We start from the raw sequence: 21,888 nt of genomic DNA, 5'->3' as shown, positions 1-21,888 counted from the left end.
CTCAAGGCATCGCTTCATATACGGTTTGGGACTTTTTTTTTTGTACTGTGTCGTGACTTCTTAATGTATGTTCCTTGGCGCAGGAGAAGTTGGGAAACACTGCGTTTGATGCAGTTTACGCCATGCAGTGGATAAATGGATTTAATTGTTCTGGTGGAAGTTGAAAGACTAATTGCAACAGTGAAAATAAATTGATCATATTTGGATCCGATAAGTGAATTTGAATGTCTGCACCCATGTGCACAGTGGTTGGGAATCACTGCATTGTGTACTAAATTCAAGCAAAAAATGTTGGTCCAACAGGGCCCTCCTCGTCCCCGATGTTCGTGTTAAGTTTCGAATGTGTGGACGTGATTAGCATGGGGGCTCCTGTGTATAATTCTTACTTTTTGGGAACGTGAGTGATTGAGTGAGATGAGTTTGGAGGTGGTCGGTACTTGTTGGCGGTGACTCGGCTTCTCTGGGCGGACGCTTCCACCCTTAACCACCGCCTCTTTCTCCAACTACACTGGGATAGCCTTTAGTCTTCACTTAATTTTTTTTGCAAGTAGCGAGCACAGCGGCGCGGGCGGGCGCGAAACAAGACAACCATGGGGAGTTTATCTTATACGAGATGACCGAAAATCGACGTTTGTGCCTGGAAACGTCCAAAAAAGAAACTTGTTTTCGGAGTTCCACCTCCCCTCCTCTCTCCCCGTAGGATTTGATTCAAAGGCGACAAGCAAGATGGCCGCCGACTCCTTGCAGGTAGGAAAAGTTGACAACTGTTGACGAAAAAGTGAAAATAAGTTACTCGGGAATTGGGACAGAAAGTGGAGGGCAAAGTTTGACTTCACTGGGGATTTGTCGACGAAGCCGAGAAGTATGAACGTGAGGTGCGCCCACAAATGTTTGTCTGGTGGTGGGCAATGATCCTAGGATTTGAGGCCTGGGAAACAATTATCCAAACTTTACTACTAATCCATCAAATGTCCCACGTTTTCTAACTGGTGACGTTACATTCCGATCATAGCCACGAGGTTAACTACTTCCACTCGAGTGGTGGTTAAACGTCAACGTGCAGGGATCTTGCTAAACTTAATGTTTCCCTATTTGCTATATATAGCATTATTGACAATATCGTCAACTTGTCTTTGCCACGCAAATTGTACACAACACATGGACGTGTCACTTACAAGAGAGTCATTAGTTCCCTCCAGTGTGGTTAATCATTCACTTATAAGAATATTTCCAACACCGAGTCGTGTTTTCCTGTCTTTATATTTGCTATGGTTACATTGGTGACAATATCCTGAACTTGTCTTATATTTCCCACCAAATAGTACACAACACATATACATGTCACTTGTCGAAAGGTCACTACTCCCCTCCAACGGTGGGGAATAAACCTTGGCTTACATGATTTTACCAACCTCAAGACAAGTTTTACTTTCTGTGTTTTCTAGATTTAATATAGCTGGCAATATCGTGTGCACTTGTCTTTTCTTTGCAATGTCAATCGTACACGCCACATGGACATGTATCATCAAGGTGTGACAGCAACACACCGACTGCACATGGAAAATTGCACGATGTTGCCTCTTTTACGCCGCGTAGCAGTGTGTTTCATAGGTATTCCCTCCCTCTATTGTATTATTTCGTAAACCAAAAAGCCATGAGTCACGACTGAATGTGGTTTCACTTGAGTGACGTCACTCTCGAGGTGACTTTCCCAGAATAATAAACTGCAGCTGTCGCATACCAATAAAGGATGATGTATCAAATTCTGAGGATACTCCGGCTGCAATTTTTTTTCTTGTGCGGTTCATAAAATCAGGGGATCTCGTTAATATTTGTCAGATATGGGCACGTGAAAGCCCGTTGAGACTCTTCTATATTGACTTGACCTAAGGTGTTCGGAGACCACTAGGTTGTTGCTATGACTGTTTCATAGAACTCAAAAGGGAAGTTGCACCCCCAAATTTTCTAAACAATAATATGTGCAATGCAGCCCCATGAGTCTAAGCGCGATATTCTGATTAATGTTCTGTTTGTGGAGTTTACCTGAGCTCCAAGCAACTGTGATGTCATTTTCGGTCAGCAGCAAGAGGCAAAATGGCTGCCCCTTAGATAAACATAGACGGGTGGATTTTTGCTCCTTCACTCATATTCCACAAACATAATATTAAGTGTTTAGATTAGTGGGGGCTTGTAAAACATATTATTGTCAGGAAAATGTTTGGGTGGACTTCCCCTTTAAGGCTACTGTTGCAGAAACTGGGCCAACAGGTGGTGATGATGGGTTAGTGTGACTGTAACATATTCTGGGTGTTAACCTGCCTCTGGTTTAGACTTTACTTAGCTAAAGTAAACAACTAAAGACTCTACAAAGCAACAATAATTTTTTTTTTACTGTCAATTACACGATACACAATATCGATTTTGATCATTTGTTTAAAAAAAACATGTTTCTTGAACATGGCCCAAGTTTCATTCCAATTTAACAACGACTTGTCACGAGTGTCATTTTAACACATAACTGCATGTTTTTCAGTCTTACCACACATTTGACTTTATTGTAGCCTGTAACACAAGGCAGTTATGTGACATCTCCATCTGAACACTTGAAGCACCGTATTTTTAATTAAGCACAAAAATAAGAGGAAATATAATGCTCGGTTGTGACACTGAGAGAGCTTTTTATTTAAGCGTATGTTCATACTTTTGATTGCAGTTTACATTACACTTCATCACACCGAACAGCGGTTTCCCATCCTCGGATCACCTCATAAACTAGATACAATGTTATACATAGATAAGTTCTTTGACTGGACCGTTGAATTTATCAAAGTGACAAGGCTGCTCCTGCTCTCTGTCTTCATATTAAACCCTTGTCCAAATTTAACACATGGCTGACCATTAATATGGTTCATGACCTATAGGTGACTAGCTATATGTATCTCTCTGTGTTTTGTGAACATACGAGAGCTGACCGTGGGCTGAAAGGCGACTCAGATAGGGATCATGCAGAAGGGAAGGTGCGGGGAGTAGGAGCAGGATAATGGCCTCAACCTTTCCATTGTACTATTGTTTGAATGAAGCGCTTGTTGTAGGACGTTGAGATTTACAGATTTTATGAAGAACTTGGTCTCGGACCTAATATTGCCCTAAGCCTACCAGTCTCCTCTCATGTGCTTTAAAAGATCTGTCGAAGTTGGACACGTGCATGTAACAGTTGTTGACCTTTTGTAAGAGCGCAATCGTTCGGTTTACCCTTGGTGGCTGCCTCGGGTCAGTTATTGCGGTTTATTTTCAACAGCTGCGACTGCATGTGGCTGGTATTGTTTTCACCGTGTGCGTGTGCTGATAGACTCCGACAGTAACGCTTTGTGATTTGCTGTGTGTATATCGTACCCCTAAACATGCATTAAATACAATGAAAGATATATATGTGGGTATTTTAAAACCTTCATTTCTCTGGATGTGAATAATTTCCAGAAATGTTTGAATTTGTTTGGTTTGCCACTTTTGCCAAACATTTAGGAATATTATACCTGCATACCAATACATATTTGATCAACATTGTCATACATAATAGTGTGGTGCCTTGATTTACGAGTTTTCCAATATACGAGTTGTCGTGGCTGTTCATTTCAATGCGCAGTTGTGGTACATAAATGCATGAACAAAACTAACATCAATGACAGGATGGTCGTAATTACGTGATTATAAATAAAAATAAGAATTAACATGGTGTCCTATTGCAGATCTAGTCTCAGAAATAAATTAACTTAGGGTAATTTTAAAAGGGAAGTCAACCTACAAAATTTCCCCCTTTAAGCAACAGATATCTGAACTCAAGCGGTGTCGCAACACATGTAAACTATCACACTAGTCAGTCATATGCAGTATTCTATATCTGCAAAAACAACTGATATAATCCCGGCTATTACATTCACAATACAATACAATATTTTATTATATATTTGAGTGGCTAGCCATTAGCTTAGTCGTAGCTCGGCTCTGCTGCCCGGTTTATACTTTTCCCTCCGCTGCGTAATGCGCCCGCCAGACCCAACAGCGTCTTCTTTGACTGTCACTATCTTGTTTGTGGATTAATAAAATGTTATACAATGTAACGTAGTGCATGTGGATCCTCAAAACGCCATCCAGGCACAGTGCACGTACGTCGACTTGGAGCGTTTCAGTCAAAGCATAAACGTGACTACGTTAGTTTGTCTGCAAATAGCTGAAGATAAGTTTCATCGAGAAAAGTTTTCAATGGATGAATTTGTGAAACGTAAGATGTGAACATGTGGCGAATGAGCCATTGCTCATTCTTACTTGTTTTGAAAAAGCAATTTCATTTGTGTTGCGCTTTGAACGGGGCGCTCTTATCACCAGAGTGAATTGTTATCATCTGGGTGTTGTTTAAATAGTTGTTTATAATGTTTGTTCCTCTGCTGGAGGGCATGGCGGATGGCCAATGTTATGTTTTTAACTCGGGTTAATTTTAGCCACCGGAGTGAGATTAGGTCCCATTCCGGGGCTAGCTCTGACCTCACCGAACGAGAAGCTAATAGGGATTTGGCCGTCTCCGCTCAGACGGTTTATCTTCTCCAGTTTATGTCACCGGCGCGTGTGAGAGAGCCAAAATGAGACGAGAGTAGAAAATCTGATGGAGTGAATGAATGAGAGTGGCTTTGAATGGAGCCTCTGCCTGCGGGGTTCTCCGCTTTTTAGCCAACCTCCTCTTCGCGCTTTGCAATGGCAGAACTTCAGTGGGGCTCTTTTGACGACCGGTTAACTTGTCCAAACCTGCAAGGGATGGTTTGGTCAGCAGATCATGAGATGGAATTGGCTGAAGCTGATGATATTCTGGTAAGGGTACAACATTTTGACAAATGTGCATTTGTACAAGCTAGCGATGTCCCCGATCATGCTTTTTTTTTTTTTTTTTTTTTAATCGCCCGACTCCAAATCTGAGTGCTTTGAATCCCGATGCGATTCTTGCGCAATACATGAAGAAAAAAAGTGTTCCTCAAATTCTTCTCATATATATTTGTTTGTTGTATTTGTTCTTCACTGCACCTCTATAAGATTTTGTGACGGTCAATGTGAGACTGTATGCTTTTTTTTTCTTAGTATAAACTCGGGTTCAGCTGATGAAACGATGACGAAATGTGCGCATTAATTTTTTTCTTCCCCGAGTAATGTTACCAAACAAAAATGTTTGATCTGAAGTCGGAGCGATTGAAACTTTGTGACTTTTTCAAAATAATAAAATGACACGGTGCTGCCTTGAGATAAGGTTTTATCTGCACCATAAGGAAAAGCGATGATGTTATTTAAAACACACAATTTTAATTATTACCGGCATTATTATTATTTTTGTTTATTTTGAAAGTAAACCTCAACTCGAAGTGGCTTTAAATAACATGAAGAACTCTTTTTTTGTTGTTCTTTTTTGACTATTTGAAGTGAGTTGAGCTCACTGCCACCATACAGCTCTTGTCTCTCGAATTTTTGCTTGCAAGTCAAAGGCTCGCATCTCAATGCACCACTTTAAATGAAGTATTCATTTTAAATTGAGTAAATTATGCTTGGAAATGTTGCAGACTTTTCTTTCCGTCTGGTTAATTAATCAACTGTCGTTTTTACATTTGGTCATAACACGTTTTTGTGGTTGCATTTCATGACATACGGTATTTAAGGAAATGTGGGTCCCGGTAAGCAGCCAAATTTCGGAAAAGTATTTGTGGTTCAACTGTGTTTAGTCTTCCAATATTTAAAGCACTACTTTGATTAGCTATGAAAGGCCTAATTCTCAAATCAGTCATGAGTGAAAATAAGCCTTGTTTGCAGCCTCGGTATAATGGGATCGGCTCGTAGCACGTCACCGCTGTTTTCATGATGACCTCTGACACTGGATAGGAAGTGCCTCCTAATCCTTCTCTCACCGATGTGGAGGCGTCTAGAATAGTCACCAGTGACTGAAAACGCTTGTTTGACAGCACAATATTGACATCATGTTGACAGTTATGGGGGTGTGACCCTCAAGTTTGATCTGATACATGCTTGTCGGTCTTTTCCACAATCCTTTCTCCTTCGTCACAACGGCTTATCTCAAGGTATTCAGCAAGTGTTTGGAACAAGCTACTTGTATGTTAGCGTCGCGGCGGGTAGAACTGGTTGTAGTGCGCAGGGGGTGGGGGGGGCAAGGCAACTCGTATGGTGTGCACTCCCCCCACATGAAGGTGCTTCGCTTGTACGTCACAGACTGGCAAAGAGCCCTGTGCCGAGTACTTCAGCTAATCCCCGCATCTCATTGTTAAATTTACACCCGTGAGCTGGCTAGCACGGCAATGCTATAACAAGCCTGCTTGAATAAATGGCAATTTGTTCAGCTTTGACTTGACCACTTATTTTTTAGCATGAGGGAGAGGGAAAAAACCTTCGGAAATGTCTTTTTTCTATGGTCTGGCCTTATTTTGCATATGTTGACCTAGTACAGGTGGGTCTGGATGGAACGTATCCCCCCCCCCCCCCCCCCCCCCCCCCCATGATAAAAGGGGGTTCACTGAACTACTTTCTCAGCCGACAGACATTACATTGTTGTGGAGCCAATACCATATGGGTGCCAATAGCAGCATGCTGAGATGTAAATACAAGAGACGTAGCTGTTTTTGTCTTTGTTATTCTTGTGTGTCAACATCTCTCAGTTCAATTGATGCGCTCGCTGTGGTCTTGTTTTGCTCACTTTCCTCTGCGACTATTTTGAATTGCAAAACTAGGGACCCAGACCAATGAATTGATCTATTTATTGCCACTCACGTTCTTCTCCTCGCTCCTCTTGTAGGGGGATGCCAGGGGCCACCTGGTGTCAGAGCGGCTGGGCCTTGGCAACAATCTGGACCTGTCAGACACCATGGTCCAACAGAAACTGGAAGAGATCAAGGAGCAGATTCGGCGTGAGATCCGAAAGGAGCTTAAGATCAAAGAAGGGGCAGAGAACCTGCGCAAGGTACTCTTCCCGTCACTGCCGACAAGCTCTGCATAGATGTATAACACAACTAAAAATATGAACTACTCCCAAAACGTGAGTCAACAGGTGGGCATGCCGATTGAAGAGTTTAGGGTCAAAATAAATTCACAGATAAAGGTTATCCTTAAATTTCAAAGATCAGGAACTTTCTGTGACTGTAGATATCAAGTGTGGTGCGAATGATAACCTGTCGACTTTGTCACGACTGGACCCTTGCTAATTCTCCTCAGGTCACAACAGACAAGAAGAGCCTTGCTTATGTCGACAATATGCTGAAAAAATCGAACAAGAAGGTCGAGGAGCTTCACCAGGAGCTGCAGGAGCTCAACGCCCACATTGTGGTGAAAGACCCTGAAGAACTGCAAGGTAAACAAAGTAGTGTTCCCTCTCTGTGCAAATAATTACCAGACTTTTACACAATCACTATTTAGGAGCTGATCAGCTTAAAACCTGCGCAAAATACGTCAAATTGGCCTTGTTATTGTAGCTTCTTGAGTTCATCCAAGGTGCCCCTGAGCAACTGGGGGGAGGATTTTTTTTAGTGTGTGTGTATGTGTGTGTGTGTGAGTGAGTGTGTGCACGCACGCGCGCAACCCCTGCTCAAATATCTCTCCAATAGCTCACGTGTATTCGTAGCCATTCTATATGCATGTCTGTAAAATAACAAATTAATGAATTAATCAAGGGCGGCCCGGTAGTCCAGTGGTTAGAACGTGGGCTTCACAGTGCAGAGGTACCGGGTTCGATTCCAGCTCCGGCCTCCCTGTGTGGAGTTTGCATGTTCTCCCCGGGCCTGCGTGGGTTTTCTCCGGGTGCTCCGGTTTCCTCCCACATTCCAAAAACATGCGTGGCAGGCTGATTGAACACTCTAAATTGTCCCTAGGTGTGAGTGTGAGCGTGGATGGTTGTTCGTCTCTGTGTGCCCTGCGATTGGCTGGCAACCAATTCAGGTTGTCCCCCGCCTACTGCCCGAAGACAGCTGGGATAGGCTCCAGCACCCCCCGCGACCCTAGTGAGGATCAAGCGGCTCGGAAGATGAATGAATGAATGAATGAATTAATCATGATGCACAGTTGAATTCTTTTATTACTTATTTCTTTATACATGAAAACATATTTTCATAAATATTACAGAGTGTGATTTTCCTTATTAAAAAAAACACATGGGGGTGGGCTGGAACGGATCAATGGCGTTTCCATTCATTTCAATAGTAAAGATGTTTTGAGATACGAACATGGTTGCATAACGAATGAAGCTTATATCTCCAGGCACCGCTCTCGTTGGTTTTTGTCGTTTACACAATGTTGTGCTTCGACTTATCTTGTTGCTTAAGAGTGTAGCTAGTCTGTTATTTCATTCGCAACAGAGTGTCCCTTATTACTGGGTACTTGGACGCCAAGTATCACATAATAAGTCATTCTGGCAGCGTTGTGTCAGAGCACGGCGGCGTCCACCTCAGCACATACACATGCACGCACAGCCCCAGTCAGCCTTCGGAGGTGACTCACTCTCGAGAGACTTGACATTGTTGCATTCCACATTCCACCGACAGTCACAATGAGATGACGATTTGTTCACCTCCAAAGCTGTCGAAAGCTGCCTCCCGTGCCTCTTGTCAACAACGGCGAAACTCCCAACGAGCCCACCGCGGACGGCAAGCGGCATTCGTTCAGCGCCACCGCTTTACGCCGGCAGACCCGTGAGACTATAGACCGGAGGCGAGTGATCGCTTGAAAGGAAGTGAAGGAATGCTGTTTGTCTGCTCGATGATGTTGACAATCTCCCCCGGTTGAGTTGACGTTAGGAAGTAAATGAAGGGGGGCTGGGTGTTTTGGGGGAGGGAAGCAGCGTTGTCTTGAGTGGGAACACGACTCTGTGAACCTGTGTCTGATGAACAAGGTCTTTCTTTCTTTCGGTGCGACACGTCACCACCCGGAATGTCGCTGACCGCGGCGCAATGATGGGAGAGCTGGGAATTGAATGCGTCTCGACTCCGCAGTCATGGGATGATATGCGGTCAACGCTTGTTTCCCAAATGAATCAGAAACGGTGCCTGTGACTCTACAAGAATGCAGAAACGGGTGCGTTTTGTTGCCTGGCAAGGCTTGCGAGTGGGGAGGGGCGTACGTACGCTTATCTTCCCTGCTGGGTTTAGGTCACAAACCGGGTCACCGTCATTCACGGCACACATCAGACCTTTTTCCACGACACTTGAGCCTTGAGTCGGGAGTCGAATTCATAACTTGTAAATCAAAACGATGAATTTTGCTAACCGAAACGGCGCCTAATCTTCTCCTGTAATGTTTCGGAAGATGGGACAAGACAGAAAAGACTAATCTCCCAGCATTCATCAATCTGTGTAAATCATCCAATGAGCTGGCTCCTTTACCTGCCTGCTCTTTATCTCACTCTTCAACGCCGTTTAGGTCTGGGACCAGAGATGGCCACGGCAGGAGCTTGATTCTGTGTCTTGTCAGCCATTTCTACAATTTCCAGGATGATCGCATGCTTCTGCATTTATTTGAAGGCTTTTGACACATCTCAACCAGGTGTGCGAATTATTACGGAGGGCGCTATGATTTCATATGTTAACGTAGCTGCCATCATTCGCGGAGGAGTTCTTGCTGTGATGTCATTGTTGAGGTATCATTCCTTCCCACTTTCTCTTTGCATTCCCATCGGAAAGTGAGGGGAGGGTTGCCCTTGTCAGCTTTCCAGCGGTGAGATCATCCCCGCAGCTATTCAGGAGCTCAGTGTGTTGTCCTCCCGACCAGCGGGGGCTGAACCAGGGGGAGGATATTCTCAACTTGATTTAGCCTTGACCAAATCCACCCCACCTCCACTCCCAGAAAGAGCGAGAGAGAGAGAGAGAGAAACACCCAAGCTTAGGCAACACGGCTCGGCCATCACTTCTGCACGTGCTTGTCAGGTTTTTGGCATTTGTCTTCAAGGTTCACATCACACCGATTTAGTGTTGGCTGACTTTACCGGATGCCAGGAAATCAAACGGAATGAGGGAGGTAATACATCAAAAGGCCCTGTGTGATACGAAGGTGAAGTCACTGACAAAAACAGAGCGTACACTTGAAATTTTCTGAACTCAAGGCAAAGTTTTCCCCGAGTAACGTTAAGGACTCTTTGTTTATTCAGGGTCATCTGTTAATCGGTTTGGATCTTCAGTTTTAAGGACCAAATGGGTTCCTTTGAGGTACTCAAACCACTTAACGATCATTTCTGTTAAAAACATGTCCAGTATTATGACTTGGTGTTTTTTACAGAGAAAACCAGCTAAATAGCAGTTTTGAAGAAGGGGGAGGGGGGGTCCTTTTATGGAGGAATTGTACTATGATGCAATGGACACAGAACCTGAACTTGCAATTCATGTCTGGAGAAGTCAGGTTGGTTTGTCTATAAGTGTGTGTGTGTGTGGGGGGGGGGTTCATGCCTTTTTCGAATGCACCACTGAAAACATATTTTTCTATTGTTCCCAGATTTCGAGAAACGTTTGCACCCGATGTATCATTGCACTTAGGAATTGGTCTGTTCAAAGTTCCGGTCGTGATTCAAACAAACATTTCACCCTCTGACGTTATTGTTTTTGGCACATTTTGAAATTTGAAATTTGCCTTCCTTCTGGTATAAATCCCAATGTTATTGCAGCAGTGTTGTCTTTGTTCCTTGAACAAATGAAGTCCTGTCATAACTAATTATACTCCGTTGACCTTCCTGAAGCTGCTACCTGACAGGTTTTCTGTAAGCAACCTTATAAGTAATTGTGCCGGGCTGCAGGATTGTTTAGCTAACCTCAACATGGCTGCGTTCCAAAAATAGAAGATACAGACAGAGTTCAGTTTCAAGTCTATTTGTAACAAACTCCAGCAGCAATCGTATCCTGTAGCAGTGCTTGTCCGCCAAATGCCCTGACTCTTGCTTTTGTCTCTTTCCCCTCAGAATGCCCCCTGACCCCAGATACCCCAAACAGCGAGAGCCGAATGTGCGCGAGCAGCAGCCGCCTGGCCGCCTTGAAAAGACAAAACGACATCGAGCTCAAGGTCAAACAGGGCGCGGAGAACATGATTCAGATGTACTCCAATGGGCCATCGAAGGTAGGCTTCGTCGATACCTAAAGCTACATAAAACTGTACAAGAGTTGTAGCCGCCTCACAGAAAATATGAGAACCGCTCCCTCTCGGACTCAAACCACATTGTTAACACCTCATATTGTTGGTTAACAACGTTTGCTTATTTTTAGATCTGTAAATTTCAAATACGGCGGCACCTCGACTTTGAAAGTTACGAAACGTCTCAACAGGAAAATATTGCCTCTTGTTATGAAAGACATTTCAAGATACGAAAGGCCTGCTACTCGCAGCTCCGAGTTTCCTGAACGCAACTTATAACTGCTCTGCCATCATCATCATCATAGATCGATGCTTATGTGTCTATGCAGCGGGCCTCTTCATTTGCCCCTCGGGCCATGAGGAGTTCCGATAAATGAGAATCATCCAGAAAAAGTGTTCGCCAGTCGGGCAATGGCCCACTATGCTGATGTTTGCCTCAGACATTTTCGAAGGATTGTTAAAAGCGGACAAAAGCAAACGTCCTCGGATCGGTTCTTTACAGAACGCCAGGCAAAAAACACTACTGAGAGAGAACGTGGACTAAAGAGGGCAAATAAAAAGATGTTAAAAGTTATAGAAATAAAAAAAACAAAATAATATAATGGTTTTATTCAATAAAATCCCCATTTTTACTGAACCTAATTGAATGATTGATTTTCAAAAATGAATGTACAAAAACAAGGGTCAGTCTCAGAGTGAATGAATGAAAGCTTGGTATCGTAAGTGAATTTATTTCAGTTTCATGGCAGCAAGCTCTACGTTAATGTCACCACGTAATCAGCATGGACTCGTCAATCACGAAACACGCCGAGTGCCGTGAAAGCTGATTGTTTCAAACAACACACAGACTTGCACTTTGCAGATGGCGGAATGACAGTGGTTTTGCTTTGAGTGTTTCCCTGCGGCAGGAGGAAACGGACTGACAAACATGGTGTGTCATGTTCACAGCTGTTGTTCACGAAGCCTTGACGGGCATTGTTGCTTCTGTCGTCATGCTCAAAGCGACACAAGAAGCTATAAATTAGCTGGTGTGGATTTGATTCACCAGAGGCGCGTCAAGCCACCCGCTCGTTACAAAGCCAAGGCCTCGTTGCTCTTGATATGGATTGTGAAGTAGAGAAAGCAATTTTTTTTGTGTAAATTTGTGTGAATGAAGAGTCAGTGGTTCGAGTTAGTTGAGTATGTGGAGAATTTATGGAAGGATGATCACCTTGGAAACAAATCTTGAATTTTAAAGGGAGTTTTTTTTTTCCACCACGGGCTCTGGAAGTCCAAGCATCAAATGTAAAAAACAATTTCTTTGCTGACATCAATGACTCCACAATTGCTGTCTTCATATATACGAACAGCTTTGGGATGGCAACTTTGGACTTGTTTTCATGTCGGTTTTGCGTAATGTGTCCGAGCTTGGCGACAGTATGCCGGCCAATCTTTTTTTTTTTTTTTTTTTTGAGTTGCATCTACTTTGTGGTTGCACTAGTTTGTTGTGTGATTGAATTTTTTAAAAAATTCTGCCTGCCAAGAGACCTCATTGCTCTTGATTTGCTGTGTTCCGGATTTTTAGAGAAATTAAAAATGGCCGCATGTGTCAGAATTAATAGAAGCTTCACGCTACTGCTACTTGCTTCAGCCGCAGCTTGTTGTTGTTGAGGTTGAACATTGTTTCTCTCTACACAACGTGAAACACAGTCAAAGCGCCCCTCACTGGCCAGGAGGTCAATCGATTCCGTGATTTTTTTCTGAATCGACATTGTTGGGTTGGGGGAAGTTGCTGAATTGGTGAAGTATTCCAAATCATTGATAAATGGTTATTTTTACCCACCGCTACTCTGCCGTCTGCGACTTTGCAAGGTCACACAGTTTTGTCATCAGACTGACAGACAGACAGAAGCACAGATCCGGCTTCCCACTTGGAAATAGTCCTGTCATGATGTCAGAGAGGAAATTCCTGTTGGAGAGAGTCCTTTTCCTCCGGGCGCCGCCATCAGTGACCTGGAGTTCTGAGGAATTCTCAAGTGTGTCTGTGTGTTTTTAAGAAAGGCCAGCGATTACGCACACAGTGACACCCCTGTTGTTTTGGCAAATCGACATTTACCTGCGATCACAGATTCGTAATAATTTGTTCCGCACGCATGACAGTCAAACAGATTCCTTTTTTTTCCTCCCCCCCTAGCATAGTCTGATCAATTAGGCTCGCAATATTTGAGTGGCGTTTTGCCGTTGTCGTGAGCAGGTCCTTCCTAACGGACATGAACGGTCTGTTTTTGCTCTTAGGATCGCAAGCTGCTGGCAACGGCGCAGCAGTTGCTTCAGGACAGCAAGATGAAGATCGAGTTCATCAGAATGCAGATCCTCAAGGCAAGCCAGGCCAACGAGTTGAGCTTTGAGAACAACGACGTGATTGGTAAAGATGTACTTTGTGCGAAATGATCTTAGTCATAACAATAAAATAAAAAAAAAAAACTTTGTAAGAGAGCCAAGTTCTTCATTGTCCACAAGACAAGGCCATCATCAGCCCTTTGGACCTTCGGGTGGAGGAGTTGTGTCACCATGCCAGGATAGAGTCTGCCGTGGCGGAGGGAGCCAAGAACGTTATGAAACTTCTTGGCACAGGAAAAGTCACAGAAAAGAGAGCACATTTAGAGGTACAACACTATATTTCCAGATCGTCAATCATTCAAAGTACATTATGGATGGCAAAGATAAACAATCTGCTTTTCGTTCCTCGTGGTTTCAAAACGGTACCCGAAAACCCCTGCTGTTCATGGGATATTTCCGTCTTATCTGATGAATCTCCAGATGGTGTCCTTTTCTCCCCCAATTTAAGGCCCAGGCTCGCTTTAACGAATCCAGCCAGAAGCTCGACCTCCTCCGCTACTCCTTAGAGCAGCGCCTCAGCGAGCTGCCGAAGAACCATCCGCGCAACATCAGCATCGTGGAAGAGCTGTCGCTCCTATCCACGCCGGTCCTCAGCCCGCGATCCAGCATCATCTCCACGCAGAACCAGTACAGCACGGTGACCAAGCCCGCCGCGCTCACAGGTACCGCCGGGACATGATTTAAATTCAAATGTCTTTTGGGTTACAATACAATACAATACAATACAATACAATACATGCTGATGGAAACTCAGACCTCTGCCGAAACTGATGCCAAATATCATCTATTACAAGTCGTTCTAAAAAAGAAATCGCCTCCAAAAAATAGTAGCACATGAGATGCAAATATTATATATATTTAATATTCATTCATTCATCTTCCGAGCCGCTTGATCCTCACTAGGGTCGCGGGGGGTGCTGGAGCCTATCCCAGCTGTCTTCGGGCAGTAGGCGGGGGACACCCTGAATCGGTTGCCAGCCAATCGCAGGGCACACAGAAACAACCATTCGCACTCACACTCACACTCACACCTAGGGACAATTTAGAGCGTCCAATCAGCCTGCCACGCATGTTTTTGGAATGTGGGAGGAAACCGGAGCACCCGGAGAAAACCCACGCAGGCCCGGGGAGAACATGCAAACTCCACACAGGGAGGCCGGAGCTGGAATCGAACCCGGTACCTCTGCACTGTGAAGCCGACGTGCTAACCACTGGACTACCGGGCCGCCCTATATTTAATATTATATATAATATTTATTTATATATAATATATATATATGTATAATATTTGTGCTTCAAAGTTAAATACAACTGATACTTGTGCTAAAACAGATGGCTATGGTCAAATTAGCACATTTTCGGGCCATCCTCAAATTTCACATGAAAGCCCCAAGACCAAAACCTTTTTGTGAGTACCGTACATGCCGCGTCGTAGCACATAAAACGCACTTAATTAACGTTTGAGCGAAAAAAATAAATTCCTGTGTGCTTTCAGCAATAGTCTAAATCTAAACCCACTTGTAACTGGATTGCGCAACACCTTATGACAGAGATTGTGTGTTGTTGTCGTCGCCCCGCACTACCAGGCACCTTAGATGTCAGGCTCATGGGCTGTCAAGACCTGCTGGAAAACGTTCCCGGCCGCTCCAAAGCCGCATCTGTCCCGCTGCCTGGCTGGAGCCCGAGTGAAACGCGTTCGTCCTTCATAAGCAGAGCCAACCGAAACCGCAGCCTCAGTTCGCGGAACATGACGAAAAGCGAGGAGCTCTCGAGTAAGTCCGTTCAATCGGGTAGACAATTACACAGTGATATTTTGACTTATGAGTGCCACAACGTATGACTTTTCATGGGATAGCCAGTTGACAGCAAGCAGTCTCGTTGACACCCACATCACTCACCGCACCTTTTAAATCTGTGGACACTCAAAGTCACACGGACTCTCTTGTGAGGAAGTTGTATTTTTTTTTAAACACTACTGTGCAACGGATAAAGTCAACTCATAAGTCAAGATACCACTGTAATTGATGACGTCAAGCAAGGCCAGCGCTTGTTAAGTAGCGGGTGTGTTTCCTCAGATGAGATTAGTGCAGTTTTGAAGTTGGACAACACGGTTGTCGGTCAAACCAGCTGGAGGCCGGTCAGCAACCAGGCCTGGGACCACAAGTTTACATTGGAGCTGGACCGGGTAACATTTCATCACTGCTTTTGGATGATTATGTGGGCATACGTGGTCCAAACGTTTTGCTGACCAATTGCCGTGCCTTTGTAGTCCCGCGAGCTGGAGATCTCGGTATACTGGCGGGACTGGCGCTCACTTTGCGCAGTCAAGTTCCTGCGTCTTGAGGACTTCCTGGACAACCAGCGGCACGGCATGTGTTTGTACCTGGAGCCGCAGGGCATGCTCTTTGCTGAGGTTTGTGCACGCGTGCTCCAATTCACTTTCAAATCTAAAAAAAAAATGTACATTGGTATGCTTGCTCAACCATGACTGCTCTTCATGAGCATGTGTCTTTACTTAGGTAACATTTTTTAATCCCGTCATCGAGCGACGACCAAAGTTGCAAAGACAAAAGAAGATTTTCTCGAAGCAGCAAGGTGAGCGGGCCAAGTTTCACTTTGCTTTTTGGAAAGGATTTGATGGCTCATTTCTTTCCCCTAGCATTGCCCCCCCCCCCCCCCCCCCCATTTTGCTGATCAAACGATGAATTCCCCCCCATGTATTCAGGTAAGACTTTTCTGCGAGCCCCCCAAATGAACATCAACATCGCTACGTGGGGCCGGCTGGTGAGAAGAGCCATTCCGACTGTGAGCACCAACTCCTTCAGTCCGCAGGCGGCTGAGACCGGGTCCAGCAGCATCCCGGGTTCACCCACACCCAGCAGGCAAGTGAAAGCACCGTTTCCTGCCACGTGAACGAGACATGACCTGCTTCTTCGGGCTTGACTCTGAACACTTCTGACCTGGATTCTTTCTGCAGCGATCCACTAGTGACCAAGCTGGACTTTGACAGGGAGCCGACCCCGGGACCCAAGTTCTACCCCGCGCCCGACAGCATACGACAACCACCGGAGCCCCACGACATGCTGCCTGACAAGGAGGAAGTGCAGGTATTGAATCAGGAGTTTTCTTGCGCGGCGGTGAATGATTTACATTTTAGACTTGAAGCTGTTAGAATCACTGACTTAATTTCACTTCACGTTCAGCCTTTCGGTTCGTCCCTCCAAGACGCGCTCGCCTCATTCGACTTCCTGAACAAGAGGAACAGCGTGACGGTGAAGCCTGATCTGGACCTGGTGGCGGAGACGGAGCTTCAGCATCCGGACCTGGAGCTCACGGCCTACCCAAAAGATGCAGAAATAAGGTAGACCTGGAGTTTCTATCCGGGGGAAAATAATCCGGGGTTTAATTCAAGATGGCTACCAACATATGACTCCTGATGGAGTTTGAATTTCAAAGGATGTGTGAATAAAACTATTCTGTTGAATGTAACAGCTGGGGACGGTTTAACCGTGTCTGTCTCGAAGTTCAATTGAAAAATCTCAATTCTGACATCAATAGTTGTCAATGTGAATGGTTGTCTGCATGTGCCGTTTGATTGGCTGGCAACCCGTCCAGCACGTACCCCGCCTCACACCCCGAAGTCAGCTGGGAAAAGCTCCAAAAGAATGGATGGATTGAAATTCTCTCGATTTTTATCATCCGCGCGACTCATATTTCACACTAGTGTATAAACAGCACCCCCTGGCGGTCACCGCTGTCGTAACGCTGGCTCACATGTGTTTTACAGGGAAGAGGAGCAGTTTCACTTCAGTCTCAAAGACTTCAAATGTGTTGCAGTCCTTGGACGCGGCCACTTTGGAAAAGTGAGTTTCATGTCATATCCATTAAAGAACTGTAAACGATAATATGGTGGTACAGAGTTTTGTGCCTGTCCCTACTGAATGTGTGATGTAGTTTAACGGCATCTTCGACAGCTTGTCTGAAGCCTCCCTGTATTTTGCAGGTATTGTTAGCCGAGTATAAAAGTACAGGTGAAATGTTCGCCATCAAAGCTCTGAAGAAAGGCGACATTGTGGCACGCGACGAAGTCGACAGGTAACGGCCGACAAACGACAAAAGCCACGCCACGCTAAAAGTTAGCGCATCACGCACATCGCTAACCTTGTCGTCGTCGTCTTCCTCTTCCAGTCTGATGTGCGAGAAGCGGATCTTTGAGACGGTCAACAGCGTGCGCCACCCGTTCCTGGTCAACTTGTTTGCGTGCTTCCAGACGCAGGAGCATGTGTGCTTTGTCATGGAGTACGCGGCGGGAGGCGATTTGATGATGCACATCCACGCCGACGTCTTCTCCGAACCGCGGGCCATGTAAGCTGACGTGAAATCGTTGTCAAACTGTCAATGAATGAATGAATGGTGCTCGGTCGTAGACACACCCATGTGTACACAAGCTATTAAAAGTACATTTTATGGTACCTTTTGTCGCCAACGTAGTGAATTTAACTGAAGGAGACTTTGTGTTTTTTCCAGATTTTATGCGGCCTGTGTCGTGTTGGGATTACAGTATTTACATGACCACAAAATTGTGTACAGGTGAGCCCTTTGGGGGTGGAGGTGGGGGGGGTGACTTATTTCCTAAATGTAGTTGTCCTGCACTGGGTGTTTTGTTAAAAAGATGACCATGAATACTTGTTTGTTGTTTGGCAGAGACCTAAAGCTGGACAACCTGCTCCTGGACACTGAAGGTTATGTGAAGATTGCCGATTTTGGCCTTTGCAAAGAAGGTGAAAGGAACCGAAATGGAAGCGTGTGCTAAGGGGCCGAAGTTTGAAGTTTGGGATGCGATTCAATTCAACTAGAATACAATACACGAGCTGCAACAATGACAAAAAAATGTATTTTCAAAAAAGCTGTTCTTTCTGTAATGCTCTAACATGCCACAGGATGGCACCAAAGCCACGGCTAAATAGGAAAGGAGTAATTGGTGTCAAAAGTCCATTTGTTTCTATACTATGTTACAACGGTACTCGTTTTCATCAGGAATGGGCTTCAGGGACAGAACCAGCACTTTCTGCGGAACACCCGAGTTTTTGGCCCCCGAGGTCTTGACTGAAACGTCGTACACCCGTGCCGTGGACTGGTGGGGGCTGGGAGTGCTCATTTTTGAGATGCTGGTGGGGGAGGTGAGTGTGTGTCCGTTTGGTCCCCCACCATGCTTCACTTGATCTCGGCGCCCTCCTCAAGGCATCTCGATGTTCTCTCCTTCAGTCGCCGTTCCCCGGCGATGACGAGGAGGAGGTATTTGACAGCATCGTCAACGACGAAGTCCGCTACCCAAGATTCCTTTCCACGGAAGCCATCTCCATCATGAGGAGGGTACGTTGGTCAACCAATTGGTGGACAGCACCTCCAGTAGACAAAATCGGAGTGTCCGCATGGATTTGTTTTCATTGGTCACTGCCTCAAGTAGTGGACCCAAGTTTTTTTTTTTTAATTATTATCTCATGAGACAAAAAAGGAGTTATTTGCTTCGTGAGACTGAAAACTAACAACATAAATTACAGCGTTGACAACTCTGCCTCTGCTCAAATTGCAGCTTTTGCAACTCAAATCATGTTTTGTCATGTTGCGAACGCAATTGCTCGTAGAGCCCTAATATGCGATACCTTTTTGGACATTTTTCTTCATATTTCCTATTATCTATTGACGTGTGTGTTCAGCTTTTAAGAAGAAGCCCCGAGCGTCGTCTTGGAGCAGGAGAAAGGGACGCTGAGGAAGTCAAGAAACACTTATTCTTCAGGGTGAGGAGCTCAATTAAAATACACCAATGTCTCCTTTGAATTAAGTGCCCTCAAAAAGTCCACGAAAACTCTGTCTGTCTGGAATCAATCACACGTTGCTCCCTAATCGCTCTTTAGGGATCTGTTATGGACTTTGTGGAATGATCTTGGACCAAGATATACAAATCTGACTGCCCTGTCTCGTTCTCCATGTGTGCGTACAGAACATGGACTGGAACGGCCTCCTGTCCAAGAAAGTGAAGCCCCCATTTGTGCCGACCATCCAGGGCGCAAACGACGTCAGCAACTTTGACGATGAATTCACCTCAGAGGCGCCCATCCTGACCCCACCCAGGGAGCCGCGGGTGCTCAACTCGGACGAGCAGAACATGTTCTCCGACTTTGATTACATCGCCGACTGGTGTTAGCGCCACAAGTGACAACGCCGCTCATAACTTTTCTCTACAAAAAAGGTTTGAGGGATCCAAGACGCTTCCCTGAGGAATCCCACTTTGAAAAAAAAAAAATCATGAAGAATTTTTTTTTTAAGCGAGAAAAAAACTTTGAGAAACTAAAGGAGGATGGAGCATGCTGTCTGACCACTGAGAATGTTTTTCATACGAACTCCGAGACGAGACGGCAGTCCCGATCATTCACTGACACTCATTCGTGTTTTTTTGTTTTGAATATGTACAGTTTCTTCAGTCAAATATTTTATTGCCTCGTTTTCATGCTCAAGAATTATGATCTCTCTTGAAACTGGCATTCAGTCATTTTTTAAAAAATGCTAAAAATATCACTGAAGCCGATCAACACATCTTGACTACTATTTTTTTGTCCAGTTGAACTTTTTTTTGTCATTTTCATACAGACTCACATCTGAATTCAGCACCTGTCCATCCAGTGTTATGACACATACTATAAAAAAACAGTTTTGGAATTAAAATATTTGAAATGAAAGCATTAGAAGCCTATGGGCCGGTGGTTCTCACACTGTGGGTCTGCAAAATAAATTGCAATAAATTGTTGCATCAAAAAAAGTACATACAAACTAATGAACAAATTACTCCTCCCTACCTTAAGCTTTGGACCAGTTAAAAGCTCTGATGTAATTGCTGTATTTTCACAGAAATCTGACATAACATGATTCTAGGAATAGTCAATTTTTTAAAGAAAAAAAGGCCTATTTTTAGAGAATATAGTCCTATATTTGACAGAATAAAGATGTCTTCGGGAATAAAAAAACCCTGATGTAATATGAATGCTTTTTAAATTAAAATGCTTAAATATGCCATTCTTGTTAAACGTTTGTTTAATAGCACGTTACAATTTTATATCAGGAAAATATGGCTATATACCGGTAGTATTCTCACAAGATCACAATTTTTAATCCCCACAAAATGTTGTTAGCCTAATAGCATTCCTGACAGTCATTTATGAATGTTTTGGGAAAATTCTGATGGGAGAAAAAAGTCCCATTGCTATGGTTCAACCTTTTGTAGATTGACACAAAGAAAATTGTATTTCGCAAGTCCATTGATGATTTATTTGGATTGTGATGGTACATTTAAAATGACTTAGTTGATTTTGCTATTAGGCCAACATTGTCTTATTGTAAAGATTGCGACTTTTGTCACCACAAATATGCTACTTTATTATCATGATGTCACCCCCCTTTCGAAAAAGATTGGAACAAATACTCCATGGCTTTTTTTGTCCTCACAAACGGGCAACTCCCTATGGTTTTCAGGGGTGTGGTAGTTTGGGATTTAATTGGTGTCAGCAATATGAGCGGGGTCGGGGGGGGGGGGGCACACAATTCTCCCTGGCCCAAAAAGTTTGAGAATCCCTGCTTTCAGCCACATCCGATCCAAACGAGGTTGATTTTGTAATACTGGGTTAGCTGAGATCAGTCTGACATATTTCTTGTTGCCTCAGTTACTGTGACTTGCAGCTATGCCACCAAATTAGTGTTGAAGTGTCAGCTCTTCATGAAAGTTTGTTTTTTTTTAATACACTATATTGTACATAAATCCTGAAGACCTATCAATTAGAAACCTGTTGCACACATACACAATGAAGCTGAAAAGCACTAAGATGAAAACACTAAATTTATCAATGGAAATAAAAAATTGTACAGTTTTTTTTTTACTCAGCTGTGTATGCTAGCAGAATAGACAAACTTGATGGATGGTACAGCAATATATATACATACTGTATATATATACAGTATATATATATTATATTCAGGTCACGACTGATGCTCTTCACCCTGGTGTTTTTTTCCAGTCATTGTGTCTATCATGAATGCACAAATTAAACCTAATAGTGGATTTATATGTATATTACATCTCATCACTCTTGAACGTGTTTTTCTTGTTGCCCAACCTTTGAGAAAAGGCACATTTTGCCATTGAAAAATCCTGTTCTAAATTTACGCACAAAAACAATTCCTAGCTGATGATTCGATGACAATTGAACCTTCTGGTTAACGATACAAAAGCAAATTTTGTCTGATTACTCAATGGTATACTCAGAATATTTTAATTCGAAAAAATGAGAAGTGCAGCCTTATTTTGTTGTATGA

The 21,888-nt window shown here is 44.0% G+C and overlaps 1 protein-coding gene across 3 annotated transcripts; it reads left to right on the top strand.

The window, feature by feature from the left end:
* The first annotated feature begins 369 nt into the window (after positions 1-369).
* Positions 370-20,116, top strand: pkn2a (protein kinase N2a). 3 transcript variants are annotated; one of them, XM_052088153.1, is made up of 23 exons: positions 370-747; positions 6,839-7,003; positions 7,255-7,390; positions 10,976-11,130; positions 13,420-13,549; positions 13,645-13,790; positions 13,973-14,186; positions 15,111-15,296; positions 15,600-15,709; positions 15,794-15,937; positions 16,044-16,119; positions 16,250-16,406; positions 16,502-16,631; positions 16,728-16,885; positions 17,312-17,387; positions 17,528-17,619; positions 17,713-17,889; positions 18,052-18,114; positions 18,229-18,305; positions 18,562-18,704; positions 18,790-18,897; positions 19,242-19,322; positions 19,526-20,116. In XM_052088153.1, the coding sequence occupies exons 1-23, from the start codon at positions 727-729 to the stop codon at positions 19,727-19,729; spliced, it is 2,949 nt and encodes a 982-aa protein (XP_051944113.1). In that variant the 5' UTR covers positions 370-726; the 3' UTR covers positions 19,730-20,116. The 3 variants fall into 3 exon arrangements, with proteins under 3 accessions (XP_051944113.1, XP_051944112.1, XP_051944114.1); XM_052088152.1 differs by lacking the exon at positions 370-747 and adding an exon at positions 4,695-4,860; XM_052088154.1 differs by lacking the exons at positions 370-747; positions 6,839-7,003; positions 7,255-7,390 and adding an exon at positions 8,938-9,105.
* The last annotated feature ends 1,772 nt before the right edge of the window (positions 20,117-21,888 follow it).

The sequence above is a fragment of the Hippocampus zosterae genome, chromosome 15, assembly GCF_025434085.1.
Source record: "Hippocampus zosterae strain Florida chromosome 15, ASM2543408v3, whole genome shotgun sequence".
Classification (NCBI taxonomy): domain Eukaryota; kingdom Metazoa; phylum Chordata; class Actinopteri; order Syngnathiformes; family Syngnathidae; genus Hippocampus; species Hippocampus zosterae.
This window is presented reverse-complemented; position numbering and strand designations above follow the sequence as displayed.